Here is a 16,941-nt window from a genome sequence, read left to right as displayed (position 1 = left end):
ACACACATGGCATGGCTTGGCCCTGCCCCCCACTCCCTCACAAGATTTGATTGACAACAGCGGGAACACTGCTACCTCTGTCCTGTGAGGAGAGGAACAGACCAGTGCCCCCGCAGACAGGCACAGCGTTGGATCAAAGAGAAAAGGAAAAAAAAGGCCACACTAGCCTTGTGCATTATCTTTTGGATTTTTATTAAAAGTAAATAAAAAGAAAAGTACTCGCAAATATCTGTAGCAATCTTTCAATGTAAATGGTCATCGAATAGCAGCAATTGGTCTAGAGCAAATTATGTACTCCAGAGGTCATGGAGGAAATAACTGGGGCCACTGCCGGCTGACGTGTTTCGAAAGTGAAACCTGCTTCCCCAGAGCCCAGCAGTGTAGTCTCCTTCAGCAGTCCTTATAGACACACAAATGTATCCTCTATCAATCAAACAGGGATGTCCTAGACAGGCAAGGAGGACCCTCCCATCTCTGTGGGTGGCCTAAGGCCAAGAGAATACAGCCACTAAATGGGGGGGATGGCGTCTCCCTTACTACAAAACAGATGCAGTTAGTGGATGTGGCAGATTGGTCAGTATAAGAGCCTAATTTAGGCCCCATTCACACCTGAGAATAGCGTTTTCAGGCAATTTTACTGCTATTTTGCAGCATTTTTTAACTGTGATTTTGCAGCGTTTTTTTTTTTTTTTTTTTTTGGCGGCGTTTTGCCGCAATTTTGTGCAGGGAAAAAGGTCACCAATGTAAAAAAGAAAAACGCCCAAATATGCCTGATTCGAGCGACAAAAAAGGGGTCCAGAACTTGTTTGAGCTTCAGGCGTTCGGCTTCAGGTGACATGGAATGGAGATGTGAACCATCTCCATTGATAACAATGAATTTTTTTTTCCCTTTAGCGTTTTGTAGTTTCAGGCTGCAAGCTACAAAACACTCAGGTGTGAATGAGGCCATAGGCATGAGGCAGATTAGTCATATAATCCAACTGCGGTGCAAGCGTAAGGGCTGGTCTGAAAACTGTTGTAACTTCCCATAAAGGATGTCCCAGGTAATGTCGCCAGGGCACACAGCGCCACCAGAGGTGGCCAATCTTACCAGTCCAAGGTAGCTGATTCACCATGCCACCATGTGTGGGATTTCTCTCCATGGCAATAGTCTCTCCTGGCCTATTCTGGTGTCTGGCACACGCGCTGCAATGTTTGCGTTCCAGACACTAGGAAGACGTCACTTCCTGTGCGTTGGCTGCCACTCGATGACGTAAGCCGCGATGATGCATCACCGCCATTTTATTGTAGACAGAACTATTATTATTATACAGGATTTATATAGCGCCAACAGTTTGTGCAGCGCTTTAACTATAGAGGCCAAATTAAGACAAAAACCTAATAAGCCCTTTACAAGGGAAGGAAGGGGAAGGAGTACTCCAGCCCCTCTTTGACAGACCTGTCTGGGTCAATCAAGGCTTATCCCTGTAAACCAAATGATGGCAATGGTGCAAAATGATGTGTACCACTAAAAGGATGCCGAAGATAGGTGATGGCTTATAGTTATTTGAGCATACAGTAAAGCCTACATAGACACATATGGCACTATATGGACACTTAAAAAGTACATAACTAAAGGAGGGAGAGCACGTACTACACCAAGCGATACTAATAAAACAGAATCATTAGGGACATGTAAAAGCTTGACATCACACCAAATTGTGTATATACCTGATTGGTATGTGCAGAACGAGACAACAGATGCAACAATAAATATCACATCAAAAAGTTAAAACATCAGTCATAAAATTGAATGGATACAATCAACAATAGTGGCAATGTAAAAACAATCATTATTAAAAATCATTAAAAATACGCAGCTGATTACAGATAAGGGTAAGGAAACAATCACGGCAGCTCTTTACCATGTAATCAGCGCCGTTCAATCACAGCTGATTGCGGACGCAAACAGGATTTGCCAGTTATCAGCAACCCTCCCCTCACGCTGACCGTGCATGAGGAGAGGAGAGCCAAAAACCAGCAAATCTGCACTGGCAATCGGGACACTGATCATCGGAGTCCTGATAATCAGTGTAGCCCCCAATCAGTGCAGCCACATCAGCGTACATCAATGAAGGAGAAAAATTTACTTATTTACAAAATTCAGCGCTGAATGCTGAAAATTGGCCTGGGCAGGAAGGGGGTGAAAATGCCCACTAAGGTAGGTGGTTAATACAGGCACTGCATTAAGATAGTCTTACATTTAAAACCGCTTTAATTTGACAACCAGACTGTTACTTGACTAAAATCCCACATGCAACCGGTTTCATTACCCTTTGTACTGTATTTTTGACAAATGAAAACGCCATTTACAGTTCAAATTTTGTTTGCTCGTGTGTTTTTTTTTTTTTGTTTTTGTTTTTTTTATTTTTAGATTCTATTGCTTTGAATTTTCCTGTCACTATGGTTGAAAATGACCATTGAACTCACTAAACATTAGAAAATGAAACTAACGTTTCGGAAACAAGTTTTCGAAATTCTACTGGTGTACGGCCAACCTAACTTCAACATAGAAAAATGAAAGTCTGTGCTGTATGGCAGAGCTGTGTAAATCTCAAGACTGGATGGAAATAAATATAGAAGCTTTGTAGGGTAAACCTGCTCCCATGCATGTTTCATCTGTGCATTTAGCTGTTGCCTGGAGTTCAGCTTTAAAGTAAACACTTAAAGTGGTTGTTAAGCTACTTTATCCTTTTCGTACAGTGCTTTGTGTTTCCTAATGATAGGCGTGTGTATGGAGGGGGGGGGGGGGGGTTAAAAAAAAAAAATGCTGTCTATACCCTTTTTCAGAGCACCGCTCATGTAACCCGACCACCTCTCACCTCTTGATCTGACAAAGTGGGTTGGGCCATTAATCCCCAGCTCACATCAGCCAGGAGGAGAGAGGCAGCTGGCCACATTAGCGGCACTCTGAAATAAGGTATAGATGGCTATTTTTTGTAAAGGGCACGCACTGGGCACCTGTCATTAGAAAACGGAGGATTGTATGGAAATGTAAAAGTTTATTTTAGCAGCAGGAAGCATCCCCTCCTGCTGCTAAAATAAACGTTTGCGCTAGCACTTTCACTAGCGGGGAGGGGGTGGGTGGAGGTGGAGGACAGAGTAGAGCGGCGGATAACAGGGGCACATAAACTGAACACAGTGCCAGGGCTCGGCAGCCATGATAAACCAGAACCCGGCAGGATCAGACTGGTATTTCAGGTGATACAGGGGGCCAAATTACACAGCACAAGCACTGTACTGTATAACCTGCTTTAAAGGAACAGGATTTTTTTATTTATTTTTTTTGAGTGACGAATGCTGAACAGAGAAAAAAATCCACTGGAAATGCATTTAATTTTTATCTTTAAAGGCATTTGAACTTTTATTTTTGCTGAATATCTATATACAGAATAGGGCTGCAACTAAAGAATATTTTCATAATTGATTAGTTGGTCAATTTATCGTTTCAGTTAATCAGATAATAACCTTAAAGTGTGATGTATAATTGTAGTTACTATGCAACATTAAAAAAAAAAAGTAAATGTATTCTTGAATATCTCTATGCAGTGGTAAATAAAAATAACCAACTATATGGTTAGGGATCAAATTTCTAATCCACTCTGAGAATAACAGACAGAAGAGATATTCTGTATATACTATTAGAGGTTGAGTCTGGTAAATATCATTAGACTACGAGATTAAAAAATTGTATTTAAAAAGGGGGGGGGGGGGGAGACTGTTTTTGCTGATTTTCAGACAGAACTGTAATATATTATATGCTGGCCATATAAAAACAATGTCTTCCTTCAAAAAAAAAAAAATGTAATCTTTTAAAAATGTTCGATTTTCTAATCGTTAGTGGGGTCAAATCGACGTTCGTTTTCTACCACAGTGATGGGGAAAATGCAATGGAGCAGAATAGAAAACTTCTTGGTGAAAGGAATTTTCAGACAGTGTATGTGGTTTTTGTTCAGAAATGACCTTTGTTTTAAAACGGAATGTTAAAAGCAAGTGAAATTTTCAAATGAAATTCTTTCATTCGAATGTACAAATATTTTTCGTATGAATATTCTCGTCCTAAAATTGATACGTGTGGCCAGCATAAGGCTTGGTTTCACACCTATGCAGTTTGCTCTTGACCCGGTTCTACTGTGTGTTTTGCACACTTGATTTTTCTGTGATTTGCTTTTTGCATAGTTTATGCTTTTTTATTTTATTTTTTGGCCAATTTTTTGTTGGGCAGATTAAAAAACGCAAATTGCTGCAAAAACGCACTACATGATTTTCTGCAACTCCTCCATTGAAGTATATTGACCCAAAAAAAAAGCAGCGTTTTGGGTTTGAAAAAAGTCCTTGACCCTTTCCAAATACACAGCGGCTGAAAACTGAAAAAAAGCATAGATATATATACGTGTCCCATAGGAAACCACGGTAAATGAACTGTAATGTGTTTCTGCAAAAAACACATAGGCGTGAATCAGGCCTAAGACGTTTAGTAGCACCAGCATGGGTTTTTTTTTTTTTTTTTTTATCGCCTGTCATAATGGGGTTAAAAAAAACTAAATATATATATACATACACATACAGTGCATTGCAAAAGTATTCAGCCCCCTTGAACTTTTCAACCTTTTGCCACATTTCAGGCTTCAAACATAAAGATATAAAATTTTTATTTTTTGTGAAGAATCACCAACAAGTGGGACACAATTGTGAAGTAGAACGAAATCTATTGGATTTTTGAAACTTTTTTTAACTAATAAAAAAATGAAAAGTGAGGCGTGTAAAATTATTCAGCCCCCTTGCGTTAATACTTTGTAGAGCCACCTTTTGCTGCGATTACAGCTGCAAGTCGCTTGGGGTATGTCTCTATCAGTTTTGCACATCGAGAGACTGAAATTCTTGCCCATTCTTCCTTGCAAAACAGCTCGAGCTCAGTGAGGTTGGATGGAGAGCGTTTGTGAACAGCAGTTTTCAGCTCTTTCCACAGATTCTCGATTGGATTCAGGTCTGGACTTTGACTTGGCCATTCTAACACCTGGATACGTTTATTTGTGAACCATTCCTTTGTAGATTTTGCTGTATGTTTGGGATCATTGTCTTGTTGGAAGATAAATCTCCGTCCCAGTTTCAGGTCTTTTGCAGACTCCAACAGGTTTTCGTCCAGAATGGTCCTGTATTTGGCTGCATCCATCTTCCCCTCAATTTTAACCATCTTCCCCGTCCCTGCTGAAGAAAAGCAGGCCCAAACCATGATACTGCCACCACCATGTTTGACAGTGGGGATGGTGTGTTGAGGGTGATGAGCTGTGTTGCTTTTACGCCAAACATATCGTTTTGCATTGTGGCAAAAAGTTCGATTTTGGTTTCACCTGACCAGAGCACCTTCTTCCACATGTTTGGTGTGTCTCCCAGGTGGCTTGTGGCAAACTTTAGACAAGACTTTTTATGGATATCTTTGAGAAATGGCTTTCTTCTTGCCACTCTTCCATAAAGGCCAGATTTGTGCAGTGTACGACTGATTGTTGTCCTATGGACAGACTCTCCCACCTCAGCTGTAGTTCTCTGCAGTTCATCCAGAGTGATCATGGGCCTCTTGGCTGCATCTCTGATCAGTCTTCTCCTTGTCTGAGCTGAAAGTTTAGAGGGACGGCCAGGTCTTGGTAGATTTGCAGTGGTCTGATACTCCTTCCATTTCAAAATGATCGCTTGCACAGTGCTCCTTGGGATGTTTAAAGCTTGGGAAATCTTTTTGTATCCAAATCCGGCTTTAAACTTCTCCACAACAGTATTACGGACCTGCCTGGTGTGTTCCTTGGTCTTCATGATGCTCTCTTCGCTTTCAACAGAACCCTGAGACTATCACAGAGCAGGTGCATTTATACAGAGACTTGATTACACACAGGTGGATTCTATTTATCACCATCAGTCATTTAGGACAACATTGGATCATTCAGAGATCGTCGCTGAACTTCTGGAGTGAGTTTGTTGCACTGAAAGTAAAGGAGCCGAATAATTTTGCACGCACCACTTTTCAGTTTATTTGCTAAAAAAGTTTAAAATATCCAAAAGATTTCATTCCACTTCACAATTGTGTCCCACTTGGTGATTCTTCACAAAAAATTTAAATTTTATATCTTTATGTTTGAAGCTTGAAATGTGGCAAAAGGTTGAAAAGTTCAAGGGGGCCGAATACTTTCGCAAGGCACTGTATATCATTTTAACTAGGAGTTAGGGATGGAAGGGAGATAGTACTACTTTTAATATAAAAGATTTCTAACAGCTGACAAAGCCCCCCCCCCCGGATATAATCATTTTAAATATAATGCACAATACTGGTAAAAGTCTACTTTAAATGTAATTGTAATGCCTTCTATTACCTCCAGTCTATCAGCCACCACCATCCCTGGGTTCAAATGCTGATCTTCCCAGCACAGTCTTTAAAGTGTGTGTTTTTATTTATTTTTTAACAAACATGTTATACTTGCCTGCTCTGTGTAATGGTTTTGCACAGAGCAGCACTGATTCTCCTATTCTCGGGTTCCCTACTGATGCTTATGGCTCCTCCTGCCTTCAGAGTGCCCCAATAGCAAGCTGCAAAGTATAGTATAGTAGAGATCCCCTATACCAAAGTAAAAACACTTCTGACTTTAGAACCACTAACTTCCTGCCCAGGACTACATGTCCCATGAAGCTTTGCTCCTTGCACATTCACAACTTCTCAGGCACTTGCTGACATGTGTGGATGGTGTACTGAGCTGTATGTGTGCTGCACTGTATTTCCTGATATGTAAACAAATAATGCATTCTGTATGCAGGCCAACTAATCAGCTGGCTGATTAACCGCTTCCTGCCCGCCCTATAGCCGAATGCCGGCCTTAGGGCGGGCGGCTTCCCGTGCCTGGCCGTCCCTGGACGGCCTGGTGTTTACTTCCGCAATGCGCGCCGCCGCGGGCGCGCATCGCGGAAGTTCTGTGTTTGCCGTGTCCCCCGGGGACAGGCAAACACAGATCGCTGTAAACGGCCAATCACAGCGGCCGTTTACAGCGTGATCGGCGTGTCCAATGGGAGATGATCTCATATGTAAACATATGAGATCATCTCTCAGCGCCGCTCTCCCTCCTCACACAGACAGCGTGTGAGAGGGGAGAGAAGAACGGCTGCAGCAGCCGTCAGTGTAAAAAAGAAAAAAAAAAAAAAAAAAAGTAAAAAAAAAGTTTAATAAAAAGTGCCACCCCCCCCCCAGTGCCACCCCCCCCCCAGTGCCATGCCCCCCCCCCAGTGCCATCCTGCCCCAGTGCCATCCTGCCCCAGTGCCATCCGCCCCAGTGCCATCCGCCCCAGTGCCATCCACCCCAGTGCAATCCACCCCACCCCAGTGCCACCTGCCCGCAGTGCTATCTGTCCCCAGTGCCACCTGTTGTCAGTGCCATTTGTCCCCAGTGCCATCTGTCATCAGTGCCACGTATAAGTGGCATCTGTCATCAGTGCCACGTGTTATTAGTGCCACATAGTGCCATCTGTCATCAGTGCCACGTATTAGTGCCATCTGTCATCAGTGCCACGTATCAGTGCCATTTGTCATCAGTGCCACCTGTCAGTGTCACGTGCCATCTGTTGTCAGTGTCACGTGTCATCAATGCCACTTATCAGTGCCATCTGTCATCAGTGTCACGTGTCATTGGTGCCACGTATTAGTGCCATCTGTCACCGGTGGCACGTATTAGTGCCACGTATTAGTGCCACATGTCATCAGTGCCACGTATTAGTGCCACGTGTCATCAGTGCCACATATTAGTGCCACGTGTCATCAGTGCCACGTATTAGTGCCACGTGTCATCAGTGCCACGTATTAGTGCCACGTGTCATCAGTGCCACATATTAGTGTCATCTGTCATCAGTGCCACGTGTCATCAGTGCCACGTATAAGTGTCATCATTGCCACGTATCAGTGCCATCTGTCATCAGTGTCACGTGTCATTGTCCTGGTATTTCAAAAGTGTAATAAGTAGTCAACAAGTTAGATGTGTAATTTATGCTCCTAGAACACGTGATGGCGCTCCCTGCATGTTGGGCCTCTCTATGTGGCCAGGCTGCGAAAAAGTCCCACACATGTGGTATTGTAATACTCAGGAGGAGTAGCAGAATTTTTTGGGGGGTGTCATTTGTGGTATACACATGCCACGTGAGAGAAATAACCTATTACAATGACAATTTTGTGGAGAAAAATAAAGAAAATGAAAAATCTTCATTTTGCAAAGAATTGTGGGAAAAAAATGACAACATCAAAAAGCTCACCATGCCTCTTACTAAATACCTTGGAATGTCTACTTTCCAAAAAGGGGTCATTTGGGGGGTATTTGTACTTTCCTGACTTGTTTGGGTCACAAGAAGCGAGATAGGTCACCAGTACATCAGATGTGATCAATTTTGTGCGATTCGCACCACAGCTTGTAGACTCTCTAACTTTCACAAAGACCAAATAATATCCACTAATTTGGGTTATTTTTACCAAAGATATGTAGCAGTATAAATTGTGGCCAAAATTTATGAAGAAAAATTAATAATTTGCATAATTCTGTCACAGAAACAAAGAAATATGCGTTTTTTTTCAAAATTTTCGGTCTTTTTTCATTTATAGCGCAAAAAATAAAAACCCCAGAGGTGATCAAATACCACCAAAAGAAAGCTCTATTTGTGGGAAAAAAAGGACACAAAATTCATTTGGGTACAGTGTTGCATGACTGAGTAATTGTCATTCAAAGTGTGAGAGCACCGAAAGCTGAAAATTGGTCTGGGCAGGAAGGGTGTTTAAGTGCCCAGTAAGCAAGTGGTTAATCTGTTATGAAAATAGTTGACAACGAATTTTCATCGATTAGTTGTTTTGGCCCTAATATTAGTTTAATGCTTAGTCTTAGTCTAGTTTTAATGTGGTTGCACCCCAGGTTGTGGTAAATAATGCAGTTACCGGTATTTATTCTGATCTTATAATCTTGCAGAGCTAGTGCTTCCCTAACGCACTCCTATTCTAAAGAAAAATATTTTTTTAAAAGCAATAACTATAGGTACTAAATTCAGTCATTTTTGTGTTTTTAAGACTCCATCCGAAGTTGAAATATTTTACAATGATATTATCTAGACCTCTCTGATATAGATATCACAAAATATATTAGTCCATCCAATTGTTCCACTGAAAACATTACTTGTGAATCTGCTCCAACCACATCTTCCAGTAGACTCTGGCCTCCCTTGCAGCAATTCTCCCCTCATTGTGGATTGTAAGGGAGATTGGCTGTAACACAAGGTGGCATTTACTTGAAGCCCCATGCTATTTTATTTATTTTTTTTGTCCAATGATTTTCATCTATATTGCCAGGACGTGACAATACATTACAGCCCTGAGCAGTTTTAAAGGAAATTTTTTATTTTTTCCTTTTTAGAAATGTCATTTTTGCTACTTTACAGGCATACTAAGAACACGCGCCCCCCCCCCCCCCCCCCCGCACAATAGTTAAAGGAATATTTCATGTTTATGGTTTCACTTTATGCATTATTAAAATATCTGCTCCCGAAAAAAAAACATTTTTTTTAACTTTTTTTGCATTGATACATGTCCCCAAACATTTTTTTTATGGCAGTAACTTGCATATAAGCCTTTAAAATTAGCACTTTTGATTTTTCATGTTCATGTTCCATAGACTTTTTAACGTTCGCAGGTTTAAACAATTTTTTTTTTTTTTTGCCTCCATGCATGTTCTGCTGCTAACCGAACTGGGGGGGTCGGCTCATCCCTACTGTTTATCCTTGAGTGTTGTGAAAACCTAGAGTAGTCCTGATATTTGTACAGTTCTCTTTGTAGCTGATCAGTGTTGCTGAGGGCTGTTTTTAAATCTTTCTCTCCAGGGCCTGCAGTGGATTTTACTAAAGTCTGAAGAAATCCCCTCCCGTATTTTGGCCATCACAGGGAAGAGGGGGCGCCCTCGTAATTTAGAAAAAGCTAAAGCCAAGGAGAATAAAGTCAAGAGAGGCAGAGGACGACCTCCGAAAGTAAAAATGATAGATTTGCTTAACAAAGCTGATGCCAAACTTTTAAGGAAGTTGGAAAATCAAGGTATAAAATCCTTTTTGTTTTCGTTGTATGTGTAATGCTTAATCAACTTTATTGTTTTAAATTATTTTGTGATTTCTGTGCATTTATTTAACTTTTTTTGATCATTATTTTCTATAGATATAGTTAGTGATGTAGAAAAAGTTCAGCTAAGCAAACTAAGGAAGAAGATGAGAAGGAAGGTATGTCTTGCATATTTTTTTAAAATTGCCTGACTTTGATGGTCTTTTTAGTGCAAGGATATATCCTGCGTGTGTGTTTTTGTTTTTTATTTTATTTTTTATACATCTTCTTTAAAGATTGTCAAAACCAGTTTTTTACGACTTGCGTATGTTTGAATAGAAGCACTTGTTTTGTAGACCCTGGTTTAGGTGGATATGATTTTATACTACTTAAGGCTTTTTTCTGTTGTTCAGTGGGCAATTGTACCTTTTTTTTTTTTTTTTATAAAATTGTCATGAACGACTTTCACAATTGCAGTAAAGTTGAGGCCTGTGCCTTAGTGGTTTAGTGACACTTTAAACATTCACCAACTCTACCACCTTTCATAGATAGATTACATTGTTCTATAGTACCCTATTAGCGGCGGTCAAGCTTAATGGTATGGTCTCCGAATTTTTCCCTGTAGCCAGGGGTACATGGGCTATCTCCAGGCTTTTTTGCCTTTCTGCTAGAACCTCTGATGGTGGCCTTGCATGTATCTTGCATGGAAAATTAATTTGTTAAAAATGAACTTGGGTGGGGGAGCACCTTGTTGTAGATGGGGGGGGGGGGGGGGGGGTTGGCAATACCCAATTTTGCTAGATGTTTCTTAGCAGGGCACTTAGTCTTTGCACACAGGTGGTTGACACAGCCTGATGATGCAGTGGGGGCCACAGTCATAGGATCCTATGAGACATTGTCACATTTTGTGTTCCGTGGGACCAGGGCCCCTTATCTCCTCACAAGGTCTAAGGGATCTATCTTTAGAGCATGGGAAATGACTGGGAGAGCTAAAAACAAGTCAGAGTGGTGTCTCAATATACGCTATGTTGACTTGATAATTGGAAATGGGGTGTTGACATTTGAGGTGCTTAAATGCAAATATCAGCTCCCTAACTCGCACTTATTTTGCTACCTCCATTTCCAACAAGCTTTTCTACCCAATTTGAGTCTTCCAACCTAGATGTGAGAGTTGGCAATCTGGAATCCTTGCTTAGAGATAGACCTTGCTAAAGCCCTAATGAGTTATACTACCAAGGTTTTGACCTCTTTGTCCTGCTGCATGGTTGTCAAACTTCCTGCAGCTTGATAGTGATGACTGGGATGATGTATGGAACTCTACATTTTCTAGACTGGTGTCAGCACAGGATCACCCGATACAATTCAAATTTCTCTATAGAATTTATTACACTTCAGCTAAACTTGCAAGAATTTTTTCAGCACATCCCTCGAACTATTGGCGGCTTGATGCCCCTGGGATGGGTTTATTTTTTATTTTTTTTTGCTGCACATTTTCTGGCATTGCATGCCCGTTCAACAGTTCTGGGTGGAGGTTATGGACTGTTAAGTCGGTTACGACTATTACCATAAGACCTTCTATTAGAGGTCGACCGATATGGGTTTTTCTCTGGCCGATATATTTAGAAATCGCGGCGGCCGATGGCCGATTAGGATGCCGATATTTATTTATTTATTTTTTCCCCCCTTTATCTCATAAAATCTAAGTTGGCCACCTTTCACACTGGGGCGTTTTTCAGGTGATTTTGGGCTAAAAATAGCGCCTGTAAATTGCCTTCAAAACGGCTCCCCTGCAGTCTGTGTGAAAGCCCGAGTGGTTTCACAATGAGGAGATGCGCTGGCAGGACGTTAAAAAAAAAAAAAAAAAAATCCTGCAAGCAGCATCTTTGGAGCGGTGTAAACTGCTCCTCCACCACTCCTTCCCATTGAAACGAATGGGCACCACTGCTGGAGCGCATGCAATGCGATTTTGCAGCAGCGTTTCACTGCCCCGCTAGCAGCCGAATAGCGGGGCTACGATGACGGTAAATCGCTGCTAAAACTAGCAGCGTTTTACGGTCAATGCCTGCCCGCTCCAGTGTGAAAGCAGCCTTAATAAGTGATGAAGAAAATTTCTTACCCATTTATTAAACAAAACAAACCTCCAATCAGTTCACTTGTATGTATAATTTAGAGTAAAAAAAAAAAACTATATATATTAAATACACAAAAACAGGTACTCAAAACTTTTGGACAAAAAAAAAAAAAGGGCCAACTTTACTGTTTTATTTTTATTTTTTATTAATCTGTGTATTTTTTCCAAAATAATTGCGTTTGAAAGACCTCTGCACAAATACCGCGTCACATAAAATATTGCAACAACCGCTATTTTATTCCCTAGGGTCTCTGCTAAAAAATATATAATTTTTGGGGGTTCTGAGTGATTTTCTAGCAGAAAATACTGAATTTTTACTTGTAAGCAACAAGTGTCAGAAAAGATTTAGTCTTTAAATGGTTTCAATTGAGAACTTCTACACAGGGAGTTCAGTCCATTGAAGAAGAAACATTGTATCTCTTTGATCTTTTCTTGGCAGCCTGCCCAGAGAGGAGGAAAGCCCTTCACTGATGTCTTCAGGCAACTTACATTGACTTCTATTACAGAAGTCTTTTGCATGTCGCGCTGAACATGTAATAGACTTTTTTATCAGCACAATCCGCCGATGCCAATTAATTAAAAAAAATGCCAAATATCGGCCGATATATCGGTCGACCTGTACGTTCTATAGCAGTCTCTTTGGTAGACCTGTTGGCACCTTAAAAAGGTGATCTGTACACTACTTACCCTGCTCCTGTACTATGCATGTAAAGTAATTTTGTCATGGAAGAAACCGGTGGCCCCTACCATCATGGCCTTAAAGGTGTTAAATAATGTTGTTTCCAACTAACGGAGATTGGAGACAATTTACTGTTTGAATATTGGCACATCCCCTGAGGAAGCATTCATGCGAAACATGTCGGGAAAATGTGCAATAGAATACTGTCATCCAGAATATCTGTTTATTTAAACCACCAATGTATTGTATTCATTGTATTGCTGTGATTTCTGCATACATTTTTTAATCCTGATTGAAATAGAATTATTTGTGTATTTTTTACGCTGTGGATAATTAATAAAATTTTATAAAAAAAATAAATTAAAAAAAATTAAAATCCCTCCGAATCTCCCACTATTATATCTTCATTATTTGGGATGTGGTGCCTATCCTTAGGGGTGCCTATTTTGCTTGGTTGAACTAAATTTTCTGTGTTAAATAATGCTTTACCACTGTACAAAACTTGCGTATCTCAGTAGAGGGGTACCATCTAAATTTTGAAAAGGTGTGGGGCAGTTGGCTAAATGATTCTACAGCTTCAGACTAATTGTGTACATAGGTTAATGGTTCATATTGTTGGCAAGATGCTGAGTATATGCCAGCCTTGGTGAGCACCTGGCTCAGTCACTGTTGGCATTCCTGGGGGGGAAGATGATTTTGACTCTAAGTGTTTAACCTGTGCTCTTTACCTCTGTGAAGCTTGTCCTAATCCAACTCTATGCAAAACTATAAGAAATGGTTTTGAACTTGCATACGCCAAAAGTGGAACTTCCGCTTTAAGATATCCTGACCCCCTGACATGCCAAATGTAATTTTTTATTTTTTTTGAAGGGAGAGAGGGTACCTAGTTTTGACAGGTACCCAGCTCCCACTTCTGCCCACGCCGCCTAGGGGGAGACTCTTCTCCCTACCTGCAATCTTCTTGGACACGTCACAGTACCCAGAACATTTCCTAGCCATTTGGGACGTGCAGTGCGCACGCAGCTGTGAAGCTGCAAGATGTCGCAGCTGGGTGCCAAACACTTGCAATGCCGCCACTGCGGACAGATGCAGGATATAATGGAGCCTTTGGGTGGCTGCATCGCTGGACTGTGGGACAGGTGAGTGTGTGTTTATTAAAAGTCAGCAGCTACATGGGTCCAGCTGGAACTCGGCTTTAAAGAAAAAATGGTTACATTTTTAAATGTATGTTATTTCACATGTTTTATGTGTGACTTGTTTTTAATGTGATATTTGTCTGTATTCAAGGCCAGAAATCAGGAAGCTAAACAAGAGGCCGCAAAGAAACTTCGAGTGAGTAACTAGAACCAATGATGATCCACAGCTTTGTTTTCCTTAGCAAACATTTATAGCAAACGGAAACGGGGTCACTTGTATGTACAGCATACTCGCTAAAAGACCCCCTGCAGCTGCCAACACCTGTGCTTTCTGGGATGGAACCTCCATCGGCATGCAACCTCCTCCCAGAATTCAGTGCTTGGCCAAAAGGGCCAGATCTGAACATTTATAGTGAAGCAGTACAGTTATTAGTCCTATTTAAGTAATGTATTACCTTACACAGGGTTAGTCTCCCACAGAAATGGAGTTGGGGAAATGTGGTGTTCAGTTGTAAAACAAAAGAATACCTGACCTTGTGAAGTGTGATGAGGAAGGATTGTCTAAGGCCCCTTTCACGCAACGAGTCCGCTTGGATCTGCCTGTCCATTTCTTTTTCAGGACGGATCAGAGCGGGCCACCCATTGACTCCTATGGGCAGGCTGGTGTTAGCGGAGATGTCTACTGACGCCTGCCATCCGATCAAGACAGATGTATGGCGATACATTCAGCCATCCGTCTGGTGGATTGGATGAGATCTGATTAAAATGGACATTCTGTCCGATCTCCCCATAGAAATCAGCGGGGCTCTGACAGGTCCCTCCCCGCTCAGTGAGCAGAGACGGAGCTGACATCTGCCCGGCTCAGAGCGATCTCCTGCTGAGCGGGCGGACTCCTCTGAGCGCATCTGTCCCTGTGTGAAAGGGGTCTTACTCTAAATTTAATTTAGTATTAATTTTAATTTTGTAGATCCCCAGTATAGTGGCATGAGGAGGATGTATGCAAGCCCTTGATTCCACTCTGTTTATATAATCTCTTGGTGACTACAGTCTGTATATTTGTTTCTTTTCTGTTAGTTAAGGGAAAAGAAGGAGAAGGAAAAGGAAGAGCGAGAAAATGAACAAAGAATAAAGGAAGCTGAGCAGATTGCGGAGAGGAAAGCCAAGGAGGCAGAGCAGTTTGCTGAGAAGAGGAGAGTAAGTAGAAGACAAAGGGAAAAAAATGCTCCTGTTGTTCATAAGCCGAACAAGCCTGACAGGAAGCAGCTTGCCCAACAACGCCGCCTAGAAGAACGCAAGCGCCAGCAGTTTATGTTAGAAGAATTGAAGAAACCAACAGAAGATATGTGTTTACCTGATCATCAGGTATTTAAAACTCTAGAGATTAACACTGCAATATAATATACATAGTTTGTTGGTGTATACAATGGTTATCTAAGAACATTTTTTTTTTTTTTATTTATTGTAAGCCTTTGCCAGATTTTCCTTGTGTCCCAGGATTGGTTTTGCCCAGCTGTGCCTTCTCTAATTGCATAATGACCATAGAGTTTCTGTATGCATATGGAAAAGTATTTGGATTAAATGAAGCAAAGGATATACCAAGCCTGTATACGCTGCAGGAGGGACTTTTTAATGTGGGCGACAGCCAGGGCGTGTTGCAGGATCTTCTAGTGAAATTGCTGCGGACAGCTTTATTCGATCCTGGACTTCCATCATACTGTCAGGTATCTGTGCATATCAGCTACTCCTATTTTGTTTGGTTTGGGTATGAGGATGAGGTGTAATCACCAACTGATATATTTTTTTTTTTTTTTCCCTCAGTCCCTGAAAATTTTAGGAGAGAAAATTTCTGAAATTAATCTGACAAGGGAAAATGTTTCTGAAGTTCTGCGTATCTTTCTTGAGGCATATGGTGGTGAGATTGAGCTGTGTGAAAGTCTTCGCACACATCCATTTCAGGCCCATCATCCACACATTAAAGCTGCAGTGCTTGCTTTTATTATGAATGAGCTCAATGGGAGCACCCGCATTATCAGGTAAACTACTTGGTTTGATTTTAATGCTTTTACTTGTTAAAGTGAACTTGTTATAGTGACATGTTATACATAATGCCATGTTAACAATTTTGGGGTGGGTAAATAAAAAGAAATAGGGCTGCAATACCATTGCTGGAGAAATTCTGCTTCATGTTCCATGTTTTCATCGTACCCTGACTTTACTATTATAACAATCATCTCTATGACCTACCATTGAACACACTGAAACTGGTTCAATCCATCCTAGTTGTAGGTGGAAGAGGATGGGGGTCCGTTGTGGTGGGGCGCAGGAATGGGTTGACATGAAGAGGCAGTACTCCTGGCCAGCAGCAGAAGTTGTGTGGAGGAATGGGGTATTTACAGCGCCTTGAAAAACTATTCATACCCCTTGAAATTTTCCACATTTTGTCATGTTACAGCCAAAACCGTATTTGTATTTTGTTGGGATTTTATGTGATAGACCAACCAAAGTGACACATAATTGTGAAGTGGAAGGAAAATGATAAATGATTTTCCAAATATCTGAAAAGTGTGTCCTGCATTTGTATTCAGGCATCTTGACTCTTAACTAAATTCTAGTGGATCCAATTGCCTTCATAAGTCACCTAATTGGTAAATAGAGTCCACCTGTGTGTAATTTAATCTCAATATAATTACATCTGTTCTGTTAAGCCCTCAGAGGTTTGTTAGAACTTTGTTGAACAAACAGCATCACAAAGGCCAAAGAACACACTAGACAGGTCAGGAATAAAGCTGTGGAGAACTTTAAAAGGGGGTTAGGTTGTAAAAAAAAAAATATCCTAAGCTTTTGATCTTCTCACGAAGCACTGTTC

The 16,941-nt window shown here is 41.1% G+C and overlaps 1 protein-coding gene across 2 annotated transcripts in view; it reads left to right on the top strand.

Moving 5' to 3' along the window:
- The window catches only part of BAZ2A (bromodomain adjacent to zinc finger domain 2A), a 161,371-nt gene that overhangs the window by 97,488 nt on the left and 46,942 nt on the right, over nt 1-16,941 (top strand). For both annotated transcript variants that reach the window (XM_077483474.1, XM_077483473.1), the window contains exons 10-15: nt 9,922-10,129; nt 10,247-10,308; nt 14,227-14,271; nt 15,150-15,437; nt 15,542-15,796; nt 15,894-16,108. In XM_077483474.1, the coding sequence (XP_077339600.1) occupies nt 9,922-10,129; nt 10,247-10,308; nt 14,227-14,271; nt 15,150-15,437; nt 15,542-15,796; nt 15,894-16,108 (1,073 nt within the window). The remainder of the gene's footprint in view (nt 1-9,921; nt 10,130-10,246; nt 10,309-14,226; nt 14,272-15,149; nt 15,438-15,541; nt 15,797-15,893; nt 16,109-16,941) is intronic.

The sequence above is a fragment of the Lithobates pipiens genome, unplaced genomic scaffold (assembly GCF_037356315.1).
Source record: "Lithobates pipiens isolate NorthernLeopardFrog02 unplaced genomic scaffold, aLitPip1_a1.2 Scaffold_16, whole genome shotgun sequence".
Taxonomy (NCBI): Eukaryota; Metazoa; Chordata; class Amphibia; order Anura; family Ranidae; genus Lithobates; species Lithobates pipiens.
Note: the sequence above shows the minus strand (reverse complement) of the source record. Positions and strands in the feature narration are given on the sequence as shown.